Raw genomic sequence first — 23,427 nt, 5'->3', positions numbered from 1 at the left:
TTGTTCTTAACGGACTTGCCTAGTTAAATGAAGGTTAAATTAAAAAACCCAATTTTTTATTTATTTATATAACACAATGTAGAAGGAAACAGATGGCTTTGATAATCAAGGCAGACAACTCTATTCGTCGGTTTTAAATTTCTCACACAAAAAAACAAAAAAACATTTTTAGGCTCCATGGTGGCACAAAACAAACAGTCAAACAATCCATGGGAGGGCGAGGGCCCAGGAAGCAGAGCATTCTTCTGGGAATAATGTCTGGAGGGCTGACAAGTCTGGGTAATTCCACGGTAGCAGTGACACAGAGACTCGGATGTTACTTTAAAAGTATGCCAACAAAATTACATTGATTGTAAAGTTAAACAAACCATACAACTTTATGCACAAGGACTACTTTTAACAATTTCCAATAAGGGTTCTAATGGTTCACCAAACCCATGGTTCGGTACGTATTGCGGTTTTAGGGTCACGGTTTGGATCGGTTTCAGTACAGCAGGAAAATTAAATGCCATTCAATGTTCTTGGCATTGTCTCTTGTGACAGGATTGTTTTGTTGGACCTCTCAAGTTTCCACTCTGATGCCGCGTTTGTAACCATGTGGGAGGTGGGGAATTTACCAGTTGTGATGTTGCAAATACCAGCTGAATGCATTCATGTCATTTGAACTTGTTGAGAAACGCTGATTGGCTAATGGCCAACAAGCTGCGTCAACCATAAACTAAAAGTACAGCTATCATTATTGTAACCAAACTATAAAAAAATTATAAAAAGCAATCTATTAAACTGCCAAAAATGCTGTTAGAGGCCATTTCCTTACTGGGTCACCATGTGCGAGAAAAATAAGAAAAATGTATGGACTCAACTAGTGTAAGTCGCTTTGGATAAGAGCTTCTGCTAAATGACAAAAATGTATGTAAGTGGGTGCTCAGGATTAAAGACGAGTTTCGCATTAGTAAGTACCAGTTGGAGGGCCATTTAAATCAAATTTTATTAGTCACATGCGCCGAATACAACAAATGCTTACTAAACGAGCCCCTAACAAACAATGCAGTTTAAAAAAAGAATAAGAAATAAAAGTAACAAGTAATTAAAGAGCAGCAGAAAAATAACAATAGCGAGACTATATACGGGGGGGGGGGGGTACCGGTACAGAGTCAATGTGCAGGGGCACCGGTTAGTTGAGGTAATATGTACATGAAGGTAGAGTTATTGAAAAGTGACTATGCATAGATGATAACAGAGTGTAGCAGCGGTGTAAAAGAGGCGGAGAGGGGGCAACGCAAATAGACTGGGTAGCCATTTGGTTAGGTGTTCAGGAGTCTTATGGCTTGGGGGTAGAAGCTGTAAAGAAGCCTCTTGGACCTGGACTTGGCGCTCCGGTACCACTTGCCATGCTTTAGCAGATAGAACAGTCTATGACTAGGGTGGCTGGAGTCTGACTAGGGTCTGACTAGGGTGGCTGGAGTCTCTCTAAAGCCACCAGAAAGTGGAATGGGGTGTCTGCTGTCTCTGAGCAAAGTACAACAGCTCTGTTTGTGAGTGGTCAGCCTGGGGACAGTGAGACTGAGATGCGCGTTCACGAGAATTCTCCATTTTTTTCTTTCAGCCTTTGAATGAATAAAACATTGCCCGGTTGGAATATTATCGCTATTTTACGAGAAAAATAGCATAAAAATTTATTTTAAACAGCATTTGACATGCTTCTAAGTACGGTAATGGAATATTTTGAAATTTGTCACGAAATGTGCTTGCGCGTCACCCTTCGTATAGTGACCTGAACGCACGAACAAAACGGAGCTATTTGAATATAACTATGGGTTATTTGGAACCAAAACAACATTTGTTGTTGAAGTAGAAGTCCTGGGAGTGCATTCTGATGAAGAACAGCAAAGGTAATCCAATTTTTCTAATAGTAATTCTGAGTTTAGTGAGTCCCAAACTTGGTGGGTGTCAAAATAGCTAGCCGTGATGGCCGAGCGATGTACTCAGAATATTGCAAAATGTGCTTTCGCCGAAAAGCTATTTTAAAATCTGACACCGCGATTGCATAAAGGAGTTCTGTATCTATAATTCTTAAAATAATTATGTATTTTGTAAATGTTTATCATGAGTAATTTAGTAAATTCACCGGAAGTTTGCGGTGGGTATGCTAGTTCTGAACGTCACATGCTAATGTAAAAAGCTGGTTTTTGATATAAATATGAACTTGATTGAACAAAACATGCATGTATTGTATAACAATGTCCTAGGAGTGTCATCTGATGAAGATCAAAGGTTAGTGCTGCATTTAGCTGTGGTTTTGGTTTTTGTGACATATATGCTTGCTTTGAAAATGGCTGTGTACTCTCCTGACATAATCTAATGTTTTGCTTTCGCTGTAAAGCAAAACAAATGAGGTATTTGTATTTCCCGCCACGTGATTCCACTGGCTGTTGACTAGGGTGGGACTAGCCCTGGGAAGTTAACATGCTAATAGAAATTTGGTCAAACGTATTTAAGTTTCCCTGCATTAAAGTCCCCGGCTACTAGGAGCGCCGCCTCTGTGTGAGCGTTTTCTTGTTTGCTTATCGCGGAATACAGCTCATTCAAAGCCTCTGACTGTGGTGGTATGTAAACAGCTACGAAAAATACAGATGAAAAGTCTCTAGGTAGATAGTGTGGTCAATAGCTTATCATGAGATACTCTACCTCAGGCGAGCAATAGCTCGAGACTTCCTTAGATATCGTGCACCAGCTGTTATTTACAAAAATAGTCTGTCATTCCTGGTGTTACCAGACGCCGCTGTTCTATCCTGCAGCGTTTATCCAGTATGTTGATAGTGTCGTCGTTCAGCCACGACTCTGTGAAGCATAAGATATTACAGTTTTGAATGTCCCATTGGTAGTTTAATCTTCTGTGTAGGTCATCCATTTTATTGCCCAAAGATTGCGCATTTGCTAGCAGAATTGAAGGAAGTAGGGGTTTATTCGATCGCCTACGAATTCTCAGAAGGCAGCCTGCCCTCTGGCCCCTTTCTCCACACAAATCACAGGGATCTGGGTCTGTTCCCAAGAAAGCAGTATATCGTTAGCGGCGGGTTTGTCAGACTCGTTAAAAGAAAAAAAGGATTCTGCTAGTCAGTGTTGAGTAATCGCAGTCCTGATGGCCAGAAGTTATTTTCGGTTATAAAAGAAACGGTAGCGGTAACATTATAACAAAATAAGATAAAAAATAAGTTAAACAACGCAAATAAAAATACATAATTTTTTTAAAGAAACACGTTGGGGGCACATAAAACATCTGCCCTCTTGTCCGGCGCCATTTAAATGCATTTTTCCCCAGTCGTATGTGGTAAATTCTCACTTCCATCTTGGTTACAAAATGCACTAGGCCTACTCGGAGGGTACTAGGCCTACTCGTTTGTTGAAATGCGTTAAAAAAAAAGTTTGTAAACATGGTTTTGAGGACATGGTGTTGAAACCCCCCCATTTGCAAACACCAAGAATGGGTGCATATCCACAGCTATAAACTGAAGACAAAAAATATGAACATAGCATACCTATGGCTCTTCTAATATATTTAGCCTGGTCAATCAGCTGCCAAGGGCTGCTTGAATGCAGAAGGGAAGCGATGTTGTGTTGTGGATTATTTCCGTTTCTGTCTTACTCCAGTGTACTGGGGTGATGTAGGCATACATTTGTCAACATGAGGTGTTGGCAGCTAGGCTATTCTTGTTGAGCGTGGCGAGATACTGTTAACATTTTACCTTTAACGTTTACATCCAAAATGTTCCCAAACTGGAGATTTAAACGGAGGATTCAGGTTTAAAAATCGACCCCACCACTCACCATCATACAGAACTAGTCCCCAGCTGCGCTTCACAAAAGGACAGTTTGAAATGCGCCAATTAAGATTAGAATTTTGATTACAATATGCATATAGGCTCTAGTTATTTTAATGGAAGAGCCTGAAACGTTTTGAGCTCAGATTTACTCAATTTACTTATTAATAAAAAAATATATTTAATTTATTAATTGGGGTTCACAGTGCGGACCGAACGGTTTGGTAAGGATACCTGTACCTTTACATCCCTAATTTCCACAGAAAATTTTACAAAAACACATTTACTCTGAAAAAAAGTGCAAATGTTTGGCAACGGAATGATGGTAAAATCTTTATTTTACCACATTTTCCAAAAACTCACGTTAAATATCCACTCAGAATTAATATTCAAAGATGTCTGCAGAAAGAATGGGCTGTCAGCTATGATGATACATTGAGTTTCAACTACAGTAAGTGAAGTGGAATAACACCTGGCAACAGAATGACATCACGAGTCCCTGATCTATACAGAAATGTATAATTATAAATTGTCATTCTGTTCATGGTGATGTATCCTTAATAGGTACCCAAAAGTAGAAACATGTAGTATCCTCCTTAGCATGTTTGGGTATTATTGTACACACTGGCTATTATTCTAATAAACTCTGCCCCCAAACAAGACCAAATTTGGTTTGTCCGGCCCAAATCTGTACTAGAGGTCGAACGATTATGATTTTTCAACGCCGATACCGATTATTGGAGGACCCCAATTGGAGAAGAAAGTAAAAGTGCAATATGTGCCATGTAAAAAAGCTAAGGTTTAAGTTCCTTGCTCAGAACATGGGAACATATGAAAGCTGGTGGTTCCTTTTAACATGAGTCTTCATTATTCCCAGGTAAGATGTTTTAGGTTGTAGTTATTATAGGACTATTTCTCTCTATACGATTTGTATTTCATATACCTTTGACTATTGTATGTTCTTATAGGCACTTTAGTATTGCCAGTGTAACAGTATAGCTTCCGTCCCTAACTAGCTAGCCAGTGTAACAGTATAGCTAGCACCCCGCTAACTAGCTAGCCCTTTCACATCGGTTACACCAGCCTAATCTTGGGAGTTGATTGGCTTGAAGGGGTGGGTATAATTTGTGGAACGTTCCAACAGGAATCTGTTCCAAAAAACGTAAAGTAAAAAGGTTGCCAACCAACAACGCATACAAAGTAGCAACGCATACAAACCTAGCTAACTAGCTGCCGAATAGGCATCAACTCACCACGTAGCTTATTCTTAATGTTTGTCCATAGGCAACCAGAGTGAGGACAGACATATTTCGGAATAAACGTGATGAGTGAAAAACGCAATGAAATAGACCACTCACTACCCGGTATCTTATTCTGCCGCTATACAACTTTGTATGCGTTGTTTTTTGGCAACCTTGTTATTTACGAAGTTTTTGGAATAGATTCCTGTTGGAACGTTCCACAAATTATACCCACCCGGCTTGAAGTCATAAACAGCTTGAAACACAGCGAAGAGCTGCTGGCAAAACACACGAAAGTGCTGTCTGAATGAATGCTTACGAGCCTGCTGCTGCCTACCACCGCTCAGTCACACTGCTCTATCAAATCATAGACTTAATTATAATATAATAAACACACAGAAATACGAGCCTTAGGTCATTAATATGGTCGAATCCGGAAACTATCATCTCGAAAACAAAACGTTTTTTTTCTTTCAGTGAAATACGGAACCGTTCTGTATTTTATCTAACGGGTGGCATCCCTAAGTCTAAATATTCCTGTTACATTGCACAACCTTCAATGTTGTGTCATAATTTTGTAAAATTCTGGCAAATTACTTCACAACGAGCCAGGCGGCCCAAACTGATGCATATACCCTGACCTGGCGTGCAATGAACGCTAGAGATGTGACACAATTTCATGTTAGCAGGCAATATTAACTAAATATGCAGGTTTAAAAATATATACTTGTTTATTGATTTTAAAGAAAGGCATTGATGTTTATGGTTAGGTACATTGGTGCAACGACAGTGCTTTTTTCGCGAATGCGCTTGTTAACCTCTCTAGGGTAGGGGGCAGTATTTTCACATCCGGATAAAAAAACGTACCCGATTTAATCTGGTTATTACTCCTGCCCAGAAACTAGAATATGCATATAATTTGATTTGGATAGGAAATACCCTAAAGTTTCTAAAACTGTTTGAATGGTGTCTGTGAGTATAACAGAACTCATATGGCAGGCCAAAACCTGAGAAGATTCGGTACAGGAAGTGCCCTCTCTGACCATTCCTTGGCCTTCTATACCCTCTTTATCGAAAACAGAGGATCTCTGCTGTAACGTGACATTTTCTAAGGCTCCCATAGGCTCTCAGAAGGCGCCAGAACGTTGAATGATGACTGCAGTCCCTGGCTGAAAAACAGTAGCGCATTTGGATAGTGGTCGATCTGAGAACAATGAGACGGGGGCGCGCGTGCACGTGAAGAGTCCATTTTCTTCTTTGAGTCTGAACGAAAACGACGTCTCCCGGTCGGAATATTATCGCTATTTTACGAGAAAAATCTAAACAGCGTTTGACATGCTTCGAAGTAAGGTAATGGAATATTTTGAATTTTTTTGTCACGACATGCGTCCGCGCGTCACCGTTCGGATAGTGTCTTGAACGCAAGAACAAAACAGAGGATATTTGAACATAACTATGGATTATTTTGAACCAAAACAACATTTGTGGATGAAGTAGCAGTCCTGGGAGTGCATTCTGACGAAGAACAGCAAAGGTAATCCAATTTTTCTTATAGTAATTCTGAGTTTAGTGAGTCCCAAACTTGGTGGGTGTCAAATTAGCTAGCCCGTGATGGCGAGCGATCTACTCAGAATATTGCAAAATGTGCTTTTGCCGAAAAGCTATTTTAAAATCTGACACCGCGATTGCATAAAGGAGTTCTGTATCTATAATTCTTAAAATAATTATGTTTTTTGTGAAGGTTTATCGTGAGTAATTTAGTAAATTCACCAGAAGTTTTCGGTATGTTTGCTAGTTCTGAACGTCACATGCTAATGTAAAAAGCTGGTTTTTGATATAAATATGAACTTGATTGAACAAAACATGCATGTATTGTATAACATAATGTCCTAGGAGTGTCATCTGGTGAAGATCATCAAAGGTTAGTGCTGCATTTAGCTGTGGTTTGGGTTTTTGTGACATATGCTAGCTTGAAAAATGGGTGTGTGATTATTGCTGGCTGGGTACTCTCCTGACATAATCTAATGTTTTGCTTTCGCTGTAAAGCCTTTTTGAAATCGGACAGTGTGGTTAGATTAACGAGAGTCTTGTCTTTTAAAATGCTGTAAAATAGTCATATGTTTGAGAAATTGAAGTAATAGCATTTTTAAGGTTTTTGAATATCGCGCCACTCGATTCCACTGGCTGTTGACTAGGTGGGACGATTTCGTCCCACATACCCGAGAGAGGTTAAATCAACACCCGTTTGGCGAAGTAGGCTATGATTCAATGATAAATTAACAGGCACCGCATCGATTATATGCAACGCAGGACACGTTAGATAAACTAGTAATATCATAAACCATGTGTAGTTAACTAGTGATTATGTTAAGATTGATAGTTTTTGATAAGATAAGTTTAATGCTAGCAAGCAACTTACCTTGTCTTCTTGCTGCCCTCGCGTAACAGGTAGTCAGCCTGCCATGCATGCTCCTCGTGGAGTGCAATGTAAGGCAGGTGGTTAGAGTGTTGGACTAGTAACCGGAAGATTGCAAAAACGAATCCCCCCTGAACAAGGCAGTTAACCCCCGTTCCTAGGCCGTCATTGAAAATAAGAATGTGTTCTTAATGTGACTTGCCTAGTTAAATAAAGGTGTAAAAAGAAATGTAAAAAAAATATATATATATATATATATATTTTTTTTTACAAATTCGGCAAATCGGTGGCCAAAAATACCGATTGTTATGAAAACTTGAAAATCGGCCCCAATTAAAAAAATAATAATAATCTGCCATTCCGATTAAAATCGGTCGACCTCTAATCTGTACCAATCATAGACGGCTATGTTTGGCCATCACACTACAGCACAACATAGTTCAGTACAGTAAACACGCCTTAGTGTACAAATCATTAAGAACACCTTCATAATATTGAGTTGCACCCCCTTTTTGCCTTCAGAACAGTTCGTTGGGGAATGGACTCTACAAGGTGTCCAACGCGTTCCACAGGGATGCTGGCCCATGTTGACTCCAAAGCTTCCCACAGTTGTGTCAAATTGGCTGGATGTCCTTTGGGTGGTGGACCATTGCTGATACACGTGTGAAACTATTGAGCGTGAAATACCCAGCAACCTTGCAGTTCTTGACACAAAGCGGTGCGCCTGGCACCTGGGGTAGAATACTTTAGTCATTATCTTAAACATACAAATTCTTCTATCTGAACTACACTGTGTACAAAACATTACCCCATTCAAAGGCACTTTAATATTTTGTTTTGGCCATTCACCCTCTGAATGGCACACATACACAATCCACGTCTCAATTGTCTCAAGGCTTAACAAAATTATTTAAACCTGCCTCCTCCTACACTGATTGAGGTGGATTTAATAAGTGACATCAATAAGAGATCATAGCTTTCACATTTTTTACATTTTAGTCATTTAGCAGACGCTCTTATCCAGAGCGACTTACAGTAGTGAATACATACATTTTATACGTTTCATTTTCATTTCATGCGTTTTGTTTTTGTTTGTACTGGTCCCCCGTGGGAATCGAACCCACAACCCTGGTGTTGCACACACACCATGCTCTACCAACTGAGCCACAGGGAAGGCTAGATTCACCTGGTCAATCTCATGGAAAGAGCAGGTGTTCATAATGTTTTGTACACAGTGTAGTTCAGATACAAATTCTTCTATGTTTAAGATAATGACTAAAGTATTCTACCCTGAAACGATATAATTGTATGACATGTGTTAGAGTCATAATCCAATAATGTGTGTGACTAGACTTTTTATGACTAGGCCATTGTGTTACTATTTTGCAATATGAGCAGGGTATAGTTGAGACATTCAAGGACAACTGAACTGTTGACTTGTGATAACGGTGAAACTAATAACTGGAAAGAGGCCTCCCCACCCTAGGGAGGAGGAAAACTGTTAGAAACGGCTAGGCTCACAGATGATGATGAAACATGTTGCAGAAGTGTGATAAACAATGTATGTGAACTTTGGAAAAATACAGCCCACCTAAAGAGAGGTGGAGTTTCTACTGATGTGAGTTCATTTGTGTGTGTGTGCTATAAAAAGATTGTGTTCTCATTTTGAAGACAGAGCGCTCTCTGAATAAAGGACTGATCTATTGCAGAATCTGAGACTTTGTCTACTTTATTAACTGAAGCCTTACAACCGTCGGGAAGTAGACAAAGCTTTGAGTAGTAGTTGAATTCAACCATTGAGATAGAAAATTCTCGTGACAACAGTAAATTGTACTCTACTGTATAAACATGTGAAACAGACATCTGATTGATTCAGACTGACCACATGTTTTTGGTTTTTTTTAAACGACTTTTCAACGTTCATGGACATCGGTCTGCAGTAGCCTACTCAAACAGCTGGCTCTAACAAACAAAGACGGGAGCTATGTTAGGTAGCTGGCTATCCAACAATGGAACTCTTCCAAGGTAAGCTTTTGGTTTTATTAATTTAATGCCACCGGGGCCTGCCAGTGTAACTGCTAAATTGCACTGCATGATTGTAGTGGGTTTACTAACGCGTTAGTTCTAGTAGTCATGTTGACTATGACGTTAGCTAATATGGTGACAACGATGTAGGCTGTGTGTAGCGGTTGTCGGTTATGGTATGAAGGTTTGGCTTGGAAAGGTTTTCGTCTGGTCACAGACAGCTGTTGTGTGACCAGTCCACAAGCGAAGGAAAAAAGGTGAGAGGAGGAGAACGTGTAGATGCGAGAAGGAATTATACAATGAGAAAAGTGATAATGCTGTTTCTATGTGGCTACTATGAAAGTGAACTCTTTGAAGGTGATCAGGGGAGTATTCATTATGTCGATTCTGTTGAAAACCATTTCTTAAAACAGAAGCAAACTGAAAGGGAATAAACATTAATGAATTTGTCCAATAGAAACTCTCATTTGCAACTAATGATTACACCTTAGATCTGGCAGATGTAGGCAAGAGTGTGCAAGGCATTTATTTTATTTAACTAGGCAAGTCCGTTAAGAACAAATTCTTATTTACAATGGCGGCCTACCCCGGCCAAACCCGGACGACAAGCAGAGGTAACGTTAGCTAGATGACTATATACCACAGAGGCTAATGTTCAGACCCCTTCACTTTTCCCACATTTTGTTATGATACAGCCTTATTCTAAAATGGATTACATTTGTTTTTGTTCCATCCATCTACACACAATACCCCATAATGGCAAAGCAAAAAACAGGTTTAGAATTTTTTTGCAAAAATGTATGCATGCATGTATTGTCGTGTCTTTGGGGTACCATTAAACTGAAGACATGTTTATCAATTAACTCCCTGTAATTATTATCACACGATTAAACTGATTAATCGTTTAATTGTAATTAACTAGGAGATCGGGGCACCAAGGAGAATATTCAGATTGCAAAGATATAATTTTCCTAATATAACTTTCCTATATTATATTCTATTACAGTATAGGCAGATTATCTTCTAGTTTAATTGGTGTATTTTACCTCTAGTCCAGTCTCATACCAAACATCGTAAATTGTTGTATCTGCACGAACCCAGTCTTTACTAAAATCATCCATACATCAATTGTCTTAAAATCATTTATTTACTACACTAAGTAATTAACAGAAAACATACAAACAGTAATTATCATCACAAAGAATTGGTATAGTAATGTGCCCTAATGGCTAACAGGCATGGCTGGTCTGTTAGACAATGGGTCATAAACGGTCAGCTGAGAAGTTACAGAGTTCATTAATATTAACAATTGAAGGCTCACTCATTCGGGAACAATTGCAATCAATATATATTTACGCTCATGTGTTGTCGGGATCCTTGTTCGAGCGTCGTTCTGATGGAGAGTTCTCTCTCTCTCTCGGTTAGAATGGATCTTTCAAAGCGACATTCATTAATGTCGTTATAGAATGGATGTTTCGTTGGTCTTCGCGTTCGATGATATAATTTACTTAGCTGCAGACTAATAATTAATATCAAAGACTTGTTCTTATTCTGTCGGTCTCGATAGTCTAAAAGTTAACCACGTGGTGTAGTTCACTTTCAGTAGAGGAATTGGATGGTAAAACCTATTGGCCATGGAGTGGAGGCCTGGTCTGAAGAAATGTAAATCAGGGTATAGTTTTATAGTGACCATAGAACAGGCTTGTCAAATGACGCCTGGTCCTGTATGTGTCCCTGGGGGCGTGCCTATGACGGAGTTAGAATTGTATTTCTGTACCAAGTCTATCACATTAACATCAGTACATAGCATCTCAATGTATTACAAAAGCTTTATCCTTATTAATACATTCTATACAACCATGTGTATGCAAGTCTTAAGGCTGAGTCTATTATATAAACCGTTTTATGGTAATATGGCTATATTGTCTCTTCTGAGTATCACAAAATTGTACCAAGCGGACCAGTTCGTAGCTGGATTCTTCACCAATCTTCCATACCTTCTCCAGAACACAAATGTCGCTTGGCTCCCCAATTCTGTGAGTTGGAAGAATTTCCTGTGTCTCTCTATGGGCCATGTGGCCAGAGACTCTCCTGGAATTTTACCACTCCTTCACACAGGGACTGGATGGGGGAAGGTAGGTTGGGGGGGATGGTGCAAAGGGGAGGGGGTCAACTGTCCTCCCTGTACCAAAAGAGGCCAACGTCATGACAGTATGTATGCATGTAAAAACTAAACAAAAACCGAAATATCACATTTACATAAGTATTCAGACCTTTTACTCTGTACTTTGTTGAAGCACCTTTGGCAGCGATTACAGCTTCGAGTCTTCTTGGGTATGACGCTACAAGCTTGGCACACCTGTATTTGGGGAGTTTCTCCAATTGTTCTCTGCAGATCCTCTCAAGCTCTATCAGGTTGGATGGGGAGTGTCACTGCACAGCTATTTTCAGGTCTGTCCTGAGATGTTCGATCGGGTTCAAGTCTGGGCTCTGGCTGGACCACTCAAGGACATTCAGAGACTTGTCACGAAGCCACTCCTATGTTGTCTTGGCTGTGTGCTTAGGGTCACTGTCCTGTTGGAAGGTGAACCTTCACCCCAGTCCGAGGTCATCATCAAGGATCTCTCTGTACTTTGCTCCGTTCATCTTTCCCTCGATCCTAACTAATCTCCCAGTCCCTGCCGCTGAAAAACATCCCCACAGCATGATGCTGCCACTGCGCTTCACCGCAGGCGATGAAGGGTGCCTGGTTTCCTCCAGATGTGATGCTTGGCATTCAGGCCAAAGAGTTCAATCTTGATTTCATCAGACCAGAGAATCTTGTTTCTCATGGTCAGAGTCCTTTAACCTGTTAGGGCTAGGGGGCAGTATTGACACGGCCGGATAAAAAAACGTACCCGATTTAATCTGGTTACTACTCCTGCCCAGTAACTAGAATATGCATATAATTATTGGCTTTGGATAGGAAACACCCTAAAGTTTCTAAAACTGTTTGAATGGTGTCTGTGAGTATAACAGAACTCAAATGGTAGGCCAAAACCTGAGAAGATTCCATGCAGGAAGTGGCCTGTCTGACAAGTTGTGTTTCATCTTGGCTCTTTTTATTGAAGACTGAGGATCTTTGCTCTAACGTGACACTTCCTACGGCTCCCATAGGCTCTCAGAGCCCGGGAAAAAGCTGAACGATATCGAGGCAGCCTCTGGCTGAAACACATTATCGCTTTTGGCAAGTGGCCGATCAGAGTACTATGGGCTTAGGCGCGTGCCCGAGTCGACCGAATGCTTTATTTTTTTTCGTCCGTTTACCTAAACGCAGATTCCCGGTCGGATTATTATCGCTTTTTTATGAGAAAAATGGCATAAAAATTGATTTTAAACAGCGGTTGACATGCTTCGAAGTACGGTAATGGAATATTTAGACATTTTTTGTCACGAATTGCGCCATGCTCGTCACCCTTATTTACCCTTTCGGATAGTGTCTTGAACACACGAACAAAACACCGCTGTTTGGATATAACTATGGATTATTTTGAACCAAACCAACATTTGTTATTTAAGTAGAAGTCCTGGGAGTGCATTCTGACGAAGACAGCAAAGGTAATAACATTTTTCTTCTGGTAAATCTGACTTTGTTGAGTGCTAAACTTGCTGGGTGTCTAAATGGCTAGCCCTGTGATGCCGGGCTATCTACTGAGAATATTGCAAAATGTGCTTTCACCGAAAAGCTATTTAAAAAAAAATATTAAAAAAAAATAATTAAAAAAAAAAATCGGACATAGAGTGCATAGAGGAGTTCTTTATCTATAATTCTTTAAATAATTATGCTTTTTGTGAAAGTTTATCGTGAGTAATTTAGTAAATTCACCGGCAGTGTTCGGTGGGAATGCTAGTCACATGCTAGTCACACACTAATGTAAAAAGCTGGTTTTTGATATAAATATGAACTTGATTGAACAAAACATGCATGTATTGTATAACATAATGTCCTAGGGTTGTCATCTGATGAAGATCAAAGGTTAGTGCTACATTTAGCTGTGGTTTGGGTTTATGTGACATTATATGCTAGCTTGAAAATTGGGTGTCTGATTATGTCAGCAGAGCACCCAGCCAGAAATAATCTAATGTTTTGCTTTCATTGTAAAGCCTTTTTGAAATCGGACAGTGTGGTTAGATTAACGAGAGTCTTGTCTTTAAAATGGTGTAAAATAGTCATATGTTTGAAAAAATGAAGTTTTTGCATTTGAGGTTTTTGAATAACGCGCCACGGGATTACACTGGCTGTTACGTAGGTGGGACGATTTGGTGCCACCTACCCTAGAGAGGTTAAGTGCCTTTAGGCAAATTCTAGGCAGGCTTTTATGTCCCTTTTACTGAAGAGTGGCTTCCATCTGGCCACTCTACCATAAAGTCCTGATTGGTGGAGTGCTGCAGAGATGGTTGTCCTTCTGGAAGGTTCTCTTATCCCCACAGAGGAATTCTAGAGCGCCTTCAGAGTGACCATCGGGTTCTTGGTCACCTCCCCAACCAAGGCCCTTCTCCCCAGATTGCTCAGTTTGGCTGAACAACCAGCTCTAGGAAGAGTCTTGGTGGTTCCAAACTTCTTCCATTTAAGAATGATGGAGGCCACTGTGTTCTTGGGGGCCTTCAATGCTGCAGAAATGTTTTGGTACCCTTCCTCAGATCTATGCCTCGACACAATCCTGACTCGGAGGTCTACGGACAATTCCGTCAACCTCATTGCTTAGTTTTTGCTCTGACATGCGCTGTCATCTGTGGGACCTTATATAGACGTGTGTGTGTGTGCGCCTTTCCAAAACATGTCCAGTCAATTGAATTTACAACAGGTGGACTCCAATCAAGTTGTATAAACATCTCAAGGATGATCAATGGAAACAGGATGCACCCGAGCTCAATTTCCAGTCACATAGCAAAGGGTCTAAATACTTACGTAAATAAGGTATCCTTCATGTTTTTTATACATTTACAAACATTTCTAAAAACCTGTTTTCACTTTGTTATTATAGGGCATTGTGTGTAGATTGAGGATTTACATTTTTTTTTTTTTTTTTCAACATCTTAGATGGGCTGTAATGTAACAAAATCTGTCTAAAGTAAAGGGGTCTGAATATTTTCCAAATGCACTGTGTGTTCTATTTACATAGTCCAATCCCATCAACAACAAAAGGGGCATCAACATCAAGCTCAGCACAAGGAACTAGTGTAAGTCACCTTTGCTAAATCTTTCCATGACTCCATGATGAGAAAATAAATATACTGGAGCTAGGCATAAACATGGTCTGGGTTTTGTTGTCATAGTTGGCGTGTTAGAAGTAGGCTACATCTTCTACCTTAGTTCTCTGTATTCTGGAGGCTTAGTTGATTGATTATGTTAAGTTTGAAGTCTAAATTGGAGAAAAGCATAGTTATTAGTAAGGAGAGGTTGTGTGGGTGACTAACTGGTGTCTGTTGGGGGTGGGTATTGTGTGTGAAGGTTAGTCAGCATGAGCAATTGACATGTGGAGGATATACTGTGCATTTGGAAAAGTATTCAGACCCCTCGACTTTCCACATGTTATATATTCACACACACACACACACACACATTTTTACAAAATTCCCAGCTATCTTCAATACAGGTATGATTGGAGAATGAAACAGGTGTTAAACATGGGCAGTGGAAAGCAGCAGTCGACTACTCCATTGTTGACACAAATCAGTAGACCTATAATGAATATCTTCGAAAATACCATATAGGTATCATTCACTTTTAAAACAATTTAATCCGTTTTCTTTTATTATCATTTGGACTAGTGAGGCCATTTCTCCACTAGCCCACCTATTGTTCCTGCAGTGAGGAGGATTCACTATCTAATGTATTCATAATTTATCTGAACATTCATTGCAAAAAAAGCATACAAATTAGGGAGACAAATGAGCAGCGCTCTTAACAATGCAATTTGTTAGGATACTGACGAGTCACTCACTTTAAACGTCACTGCCTGGCAAGTCCTGATGGACTTCATATCGATAATAAAAACAAGATCTTTAGTTGACTTGTCCCGATGCAATACCATGGATATATAACTATGTTATAGGATTTATAAATGGCATGGATATACACAAGATCAACTTTACTCAGTTAGTTCGTCAACTTTTATAAACTAGTCAAGCTTCTTGTTTGTCAATCAAAGCACAGTAAACGGCCTATGCGCCACCACTCCGTGGCCAGAGTCCAACATTTACTTTTTTCCGTTGGTCAAAAATCTACTGTCCCGACCAGAATTTATACTGTCCTGGACATGGTGCAGTTCCATACATTGAGGTCATGCAGGGCCTATAGGTTGGCATGTTCTCTATATTTCAGCTATTACTAGGCTTTTTTGGGTTGTTAAGACGTATTAAAAAGCTGTGTAGTATAATTTAGCAATGCAAGTCATTACTCTATATAATTGCATCGGAGTAATTGCATGCATTTGTTTCTAAAGTGTAATTGAGAAGATTTGAAAATAGGACGCTGCCCCTTTAATACAGATGTTCCAAAAGAGATGTAGTCTAGCCAAGACGAATGCTAGGTGTCTTTTTGTAACTTCCTTTTTCCAGACTCAACAGTGGCAAGTGTATTGCTAGTAGAGGTCGACCGATTAATCGGAATGGCCTATTAATTTGGGCTGATTATAAGTTTTCATAACAATCGGTAATCGGCATTTTTGGATACCGATCATGGCCGATTACATTGCACTCCACGAGGAGACTACATGGCAGGCTCACTGCTTGTTATGGGAGTGCAGCAAGGAGCCAAGGTAAGTTGCTAGCTAGCATTAAACGCATCTTATAAAAAACAATCAATCTTAACATAATCACTAGTTAACTACACATGGTTGATGATATTACTAGTTTATCTAGCTTGTCCTACGTTGCATATAATCGATGCGGTGCCTGTTAAGTTATCATTGAATCATAGCCTACTTCGCCAAACGAGTCATTTAACAAGCGTATTCACGAAAAAAAGCACTGTCGTTGCACCAAGGTGAACCTAACTATAAACATCAATGCCTTTCTTAAAATCAAAACACAAGTACATATTTTTAAACCTGCATATTTAGTTAATATTGCCTGCTAACATGAATTTCTTTTAACTAGGAAAATTGTGTCACTTCTCTTGCGTTCTGTGCAACAGAGTCAGGGTATATACAGCAGTTTGGACCGCCTGGCTCGTTGCAAACTGTGTGAAGACCATTTCTTCCTAACAAAGACAGCCAACTTCACCAAACGGGGGATGATTTAACAAAAGCGCATTTTTGAAAAAAGCACAATCGTTGCACGAAATGTACCTAACCATAAACATCAATGCCTTTCTTAAAATCAATACACAGAAGTATATATTTTTTAAACCTGCATATTTAGTTAAAAGAAATCCAGGTTAGCAGGCAATATTAAACTTGGGAAATTGTGTCACTTCTCTTGCGTTCATTGCATGCAGAGTCAGGGTATATGCAACAGTTTGGGCCGCCTGGCTTGTTGCGAACAAATTTGCTAGAATTTGACGTAATTATGACATAACATTGAAGGTTGTGCAATGTAACAGGAATATTTAGACTTATGGATGCCACCCGTTAGATAAAATACGAAACGGTTCCGTATTTCACTGAAAGAATAAACATTTTGTTTTCTAAATGATAGTTTCCGGATTTGACCATATTAATAACCTAAGGCTCGTATTTCTGTGTGTTATTATGTTATAATTAGGTCTATGATTTGATAGAGCAGTCTGAGTGGTGGTAGGCAGCAGCAGGCTCGTAAGCATTCATTCAAACAGCACTTTCGTGCGTTTGCCAGCAGCTCTTCGCTGTGCTTCAAGCATTGAGCTGTTTATGACTTCAAGCCTACGAACTCCCGAGATTAGGCTGGTGTAGCCGATGTGAAATGGCTAGCTAGTTAGCGGGGTGCGTGCTAATAGCGTTTCAATAGGTGACGTCACTCGCTCTGAGACCTTGAAGTAGTTGTTGCTCTGCAACAGCCACGGGTTTTGTGGCGTGATGGGTAACGATGCTTCGAGGGTGGCTGTTGTCGATGTGTTCCTGGTTCAAGTCCAGGTAGGGGCGAGGAGAGGGACGGAAGCTACACTGGCAATACTGAAGTGCCTATAAGAACATCCAATAGTCAAAGGTATATGAAATACAAATGGTATAGAGAGAAATAGTCCTATAATAACTACAACCTAAAACTTTTTACCTGGGAATATTGAAGACTCATGTTAAAAGGAACCACCAGTTTCATATGTTCTCATGTTCTGAGCAAGAAACTTAAACGTTAGCTTTTTTACATGACACATATTGCACTTTTACTTTCTTCTCCAACACTTTGTTTTTGCATTATTTAAACCAAATTGAACATGTTTCATTATTTATTTGAGGCTAAATTGATTTTATTAATGTATTAAGTTAAAATAAAAGTGTTCATTCAGTATTGTTGTAATTGTCATTATTACAAATAAAGAAAAATCGTCCGATTAATCGGTATCGGCTTTCTTTGGTCCTCCAATAATCGGCGTTGAAAAATCATAATCGGTCGACCTCTAATTGCTAGTATGTTCACTATTGAAGGTTTACTTTTGTAAATCACTTTCCTTAAAATAAATAAGCTCAGCAGGTAGATTGATGGGCACTTCTTTTGCTCTGGAGAGCACGCATGTGCTGTGTGAAGGCATCAACTCAAATGACATTTTATTGGTACATGCACATGGTTAGCAGATGTTATTGTGAGTGTAGCGAAATGTACTCATGTACTCATCAAGACGCCGAGTGCTCGAGAAGTTGTGACTCGCTGGAGCTTGAAATGAACAGCCAATCATATTGTTCAAATACAAATAGCATGACATTTACGTGTCTAGTCTTCAAAATGGTAGACTGCAACAGAGCAGGTAAATGTTTAACTGGAATGCAAAAATGCCTTGAAAAGTCTGGCACAGGAGACTCATTGTTACCACATTATATGGGACAAGCAAATTCACTCACATATGGAATGTGCAAATTCACTCACATTATATGGATGTGCAAATTTATGCGCTCTCCCCTACATGTAAAGACATTTGACTGCAACCACACACACACACACCATCAGCACAGACAGAAGGAGAAACCCAGACATGTCACAGGGGCTATAAAGCTGAAGAATCCGTTTAGAACATTTTCTCACCAAATGTTAGTGAGAGGCAGTCCAGTCGCAGGTAGTGTGAGGATGGAACTAGGTCAAACTGGGCTGCCAGTATGCACATTTTCTCATTGATGAAACATCTGATTACAAAACATTTTTCTGTTGCCAAAACCAACATCTGTTACAAACAAAGTGCACTAAGTTGTATAGACTTGTTGCTTTACCAAAGTAATAAAAAAAATGGCGTTGTTTTGGAGTGCAAGGTCGAATTGAGTCAGTGCACACGCGCGCTTCAGAGGAGGCGCTCCCTAACGGAAATATGCAAATACATGCTACAATGGAATCATGCTAGCTCGTGCTTGGCTTTGCCCACCTCCTTGCTTGTTCTGCCCACTATGCTTAATTTGCTCCCCTGGTAAACGACAGATTAACCATCTTGGGTTAGTTATAAATAGCTTTGCCAGCGGTATTTCTGTCTTCGCTCACTTTGTGACTGACAACTTTGTGACTGACAGGTGCCTGTCCTATCAATAGATCGCTAAAATATGCATATCTTTTTTCTGACTATCTAATTGAAAAATTGCCTAGTTAATCTAAAATGGAAAAAGTACCCGGCTGAAAATATATGTCTAGTCGACTGTATAGCTGACAGCCAGTGTTAGTGGAAAACTGGAAATTCTGTTACTGATTTGGTAACAGAATGGTGCATTTTAAAAATCACAAACCAAATGATCAGTAAAAACACTAACTAATTGGTAGGCCTACCTTTAAATTGTTGCTTCTGTGAACTTTCATTCTCCTTCCTCATGAGGGAGAGAAATTAGAAAATGTCAGAGACATGGGTTTTTGGTAACAGAATGACAAGTCACTAGGCAATATTTCATTAATTTACAGAAAGCAAATCATTTCTGCAAAACTAAATATAAAATGTTGATACTAGTTGGCAGGGGTCGGGCACAGATGTTGGGCGATTAGGTCTGGCTCGCAGTCGGCGTTCCAATTCACCCCAAAGGTGTTTGATGGGGTTGAGGTCAGGGCTCTGTGCAGGCCAGTCAAGTTCTTCCACACGATCTCAAAAAAACATTTCCGTATGGACTTCGCTTTGTGCACAGGGGCATTATCAGGCTGAAACATGAAAGGGCCTTCCCCAAACAGTTGCCACAAAGTTGGAGGCACAGAATCGTCTAGAATGTCATTGTATAACGTAGCGTTAAGATTTCCCTTCACTGGAACTAAGGGGCCTAGCCCGAATCATGAAAAACAGCCCAAGACCATTATTCCTCCTTCACCAAACTTTACAGTTAGCACTATGCATTGGGGCAGGTAGCGTTCTCTGCCAAACCCAGATTTGTCCGTCAGACGGTGAAGCATGATCCATCACTCCAGAGAAAGCATTTCCACTGCTCCAGAGTCCAATGGTGGCGAGCTTTACACCACTCCAGCTGACACTTGGCATTACGCATAATGATCTTAGGCTTGTCTGTGGCTGCTTGGCCATGGAAACCAATTTCATAAAGCTCCTGAGGAACAGTTATTGTGTTGACGCTGCTTCCAGAGGCAGTTTGGAACTCGGTAGTGAGTGTTGCAACCGAGGACAGACGATTTTTATGCGCTTCGCGCTTCAGCACTCGGCGGTCCCGTTCTGTGGGCTTGTGTGGCCTACCACTTCACGGCTGAGACATTGTTGCTCCTAGACGTTTCCACTTCACAATAACAGCACATACAGTTGACCAGGGCAGCTCTAGCAAGGCAAATATTTAACAAACTGACTTGTTGGAAAGATGGCATCTTATGACGGTGCCACATTGAAAGTCATTGAGGTCTTCATTAAGGCCATTCTACTGCCAATGTTTGTCTATGGAGAAATGAATGGCTGTGTGCTCAATTTTATACACCCGTCAGCAACAGGTGTGGCTGAAATAGCCGAATCAACTAATTTGAAGGGTTGTGTCCACATACTTCTGTCTGTGTGTGTGTGTGTGTACACACACACACACACACACACACACACACACACACACACACACACACACACACACACACACACACACACAGTGTGTGCGCCTTCCCAAATCATGTCCAATCAATTGAATTTACCACAGGTGGACTCCAATCAAGTTGTAGAAACATCAAGGTTGATGCCTAGTTAAATAAAAGGTTCAATTAAAAATTATGGAAACAGGATGCACATGAGCTCAATTTCAAGTCTCATAGCAAAGGGTCTGAATACATTTGCAAGAATAAAAAATAAAAATAAAACAGTTTTCGCTTTGTCATTATGGAGTATTGTGTGTAGATTGATGATACAAATATATATATATATTTAATCAATTTTAGAATAAGGCTGTAACGTCACAAAATGTGGAAAAAGTCAAGGGGTCTGAATAGTTTTTGAATGCAACACACTGTATTTTAATAGCTTTTTAAGAGTTCCTGGTAAATGTTTCCTAAGACCCACTTTCCATCTGTTTCACCAGATTTCTGATCCTTTTCCTATTCCACATTTTCAGGATGGAAAATTAATATATACCTTCACTTAATAAATTACTCAGCTTTCACTTGACACCAAATTTGATATGATGCTATGAACGTCCCTTTAGTGCCCATGGGTTACCGTATGTTATGTAAAGTCCCGCGTGCTGAGAGGTGTATGTAACATCCTATGAATGAGAGATTATGAGTGTATGTAACATCCTATGAATGAGATACTGGCCCCTGTAACATCCCTCTATTCTGTTTCAGTCAAGTAGTCAAGAGGACAACCCATGGGGCTTTCTTTAGCTCTGTCTCCAGGCTACAACCCACCGGTGCTGCTATTGCTGACACTTAATCCACTCTGGGTAGGCCTGGGTGATATACGACTCATATAGGCCTAAACACACCCATATCGCAATTACACTGAAGAGGCCAATACACAAAACTGTAGGTGTAAACCCCTCTGAGAAAAATAACAGCGGAAGAAAACATGAAAAGTCGTTCTACTCTACTGCTACGCTGATGGTTAAGAGCGTTGGGCCAGTAACCGAAAGGTTGCTGGTTTGAATCCCTGAGCCAGCAAACTGGAAAAATCTGCCATTTTGCCCTTGAGCAAGGCAATTAACCAACAACTGCTCCCCGGGCGCTGATGACATGGGTGTTGATTAAGGCAGCCCCCCACACCTCTCTGATAAATGCTGAAGACACATTTTGGTTGAATGCATTCAGTTGTGCAACTGTCTAGGTGTTCCTTTTCCCTTCCATTTTCTGATGACAGTCTCCTGATGCCTAATCTGAACATTTTCTGAACATTCTGTGAACCCGCCACTTACCCTACTTTTGATCAGGATAATGATATACAGGCTTGCAAAGAAAAACACCATCACCACCAAGCCAGCTGAGATATCAGAATATGAACAAATGGCGAGCAAACACACAACCTGTCATCTCTACTGTAATATCTTCAAACTCTCACATTGAACCATTCACAGTGAAACAAGTGCTGTATCATGCTAGTCAGTAAACCAGCCAAGTTACTCAAACTGCTTCTCTCTTGTTCTCACTCAATCCCTGTTCCATTTTAGGACAATCAGCTGAAAAGAAATGGATACAAACGCAACATGAACCCACTAAACTCCTGGCTACTTGTAGATTGCAATCTAGACCTATAAAGTAATACATTGAGGCCACACAGTTTGGTATTGCTATCCTTGTGGGGACCAAAGAATTGATTCCCATCCAAAATCTTATTTTCCCTAAATCTATGCCTAACTCTAACCCTAAATTAGCATTTTTCCTCATAGGAACTGACAAAATGTCCTTGTTATACTATCCTTGTGAGGACTTGGTACCACAAGGATTGTTCACACACACACACACACACACACACACACACACACACACACACACACACACACGAGTATAAAATGTGAAATTAAAAATGGTAGTGAAACATAGACTCAAGGGTGTAGCAAAACCTACCAAACTGAATAGAAACTATTTTCCGTTTCACACTACTGCCACCCACCTCTCTTGTTTATCTTCCCCTCTTACTTCCTGTCTCCCCCAATCGCTCTTCATCTCTCCTCTCAGATGTAAACAGACTTACTGTCTGCAGCACATGCACTCCTTCCCCCTTCTCCATAACGGGGAAGAATCACCGCAGGCAGGGTAACTTCTGTTCTTACTGGAGGGGTAGGAATGTAACTGTTTCCTAGGTTTTAAGCTTCCACTGTGCCTATGTGCATTTCAGAATCTATGCATCTCCAGATAGCCATGTATCTCCCAAAGACCACCCCACAAGTGTGAAGAAGAAGTGGAGAAAGAAAGAGATGTGCATGGAAAAAAGGGGAGAGACCGATGCACTCTATTAACCGGCTGCTCGCTCAGCAACCAATCCAGTCAGGCTCTATGATTTTCTAATGTCTCCCGTCAACCAATCACTGTCGGTTTGGCACACACACACCAGAGAGAGGGAGACAAAGGTGGGGGTTGGCCATTAAGAGGTAGATGAAAAGAGGGGGGCTTTGGAAGTCAAAAGGGAGAGAAAGCGTGAGAGAGGGGGATGGAGTTCCTCAGGGTCCAGTCTCAATAGCTTAATTATTCAGTTCCTGATAGCAGGGACAGTCATACCGACCGGCAGACACACAGTCTGTGTGAGGGAGATGTTCAACACGATGCAGAAGAAGTCAGTGAGCTCTTTTTGATGTTTTGGAAGGAGCAAAAAATATCACCATGGGTGAACATGGCTGCTTTCACACAGGCAGTCCAATTCTGATATTCTTTTCACTAATTT

General features: G+C 40.3%; 1 protein-coding gene across 5 annotated transcripts in view; it reads right to left on the bottom strand.

Annotated features, from left to right (window-relative positions):
* Positions 1–23,427, bottom strand: part of LOC106585523 (sodium bicarbonate cotransporter 3) — an 86,975-nt gene that overhangs the window by 58,587 nt on the left and 4,961 nt on the right. Inside the window, exon 1 of one of the 5 annotated variants that reach the window (XM_045712860.1) lies at positions 22,741–22,791. The exons of the other annotated variants lie outside the window; for them this stretch is intronic. Coding sequence (XP_045568816.1) covers positions 22,741–22,776 — 36 coding nt within the window. The 5' untranslated portion in view covers positions 22,777–22,791. Of the gene's footprint in view, positions 1–22,740; positions 22,792–23,427 lie in introns of those variants that run through there. 5 annotated transcript variants of the gene reach the window in all.

Source organism: Salmo salar, chromosome ssa02 (genome assembly GCF_905237065.1).
Source record: "Salmo salar chromosome ssa02, Ssal_v3.1, whole genome shotgun sequence".
NCBI classification, from domain to species: Eukaryota; Metazoa; Chordata; class Actinopteri; order Salmoniformes; family Salmonidae; genus Salmo; species Salmo salar.
Note: the sequence above shows the minus strand (reverse complement) of the source record. Positions and strands in the feature narration are given on the sequence as shown.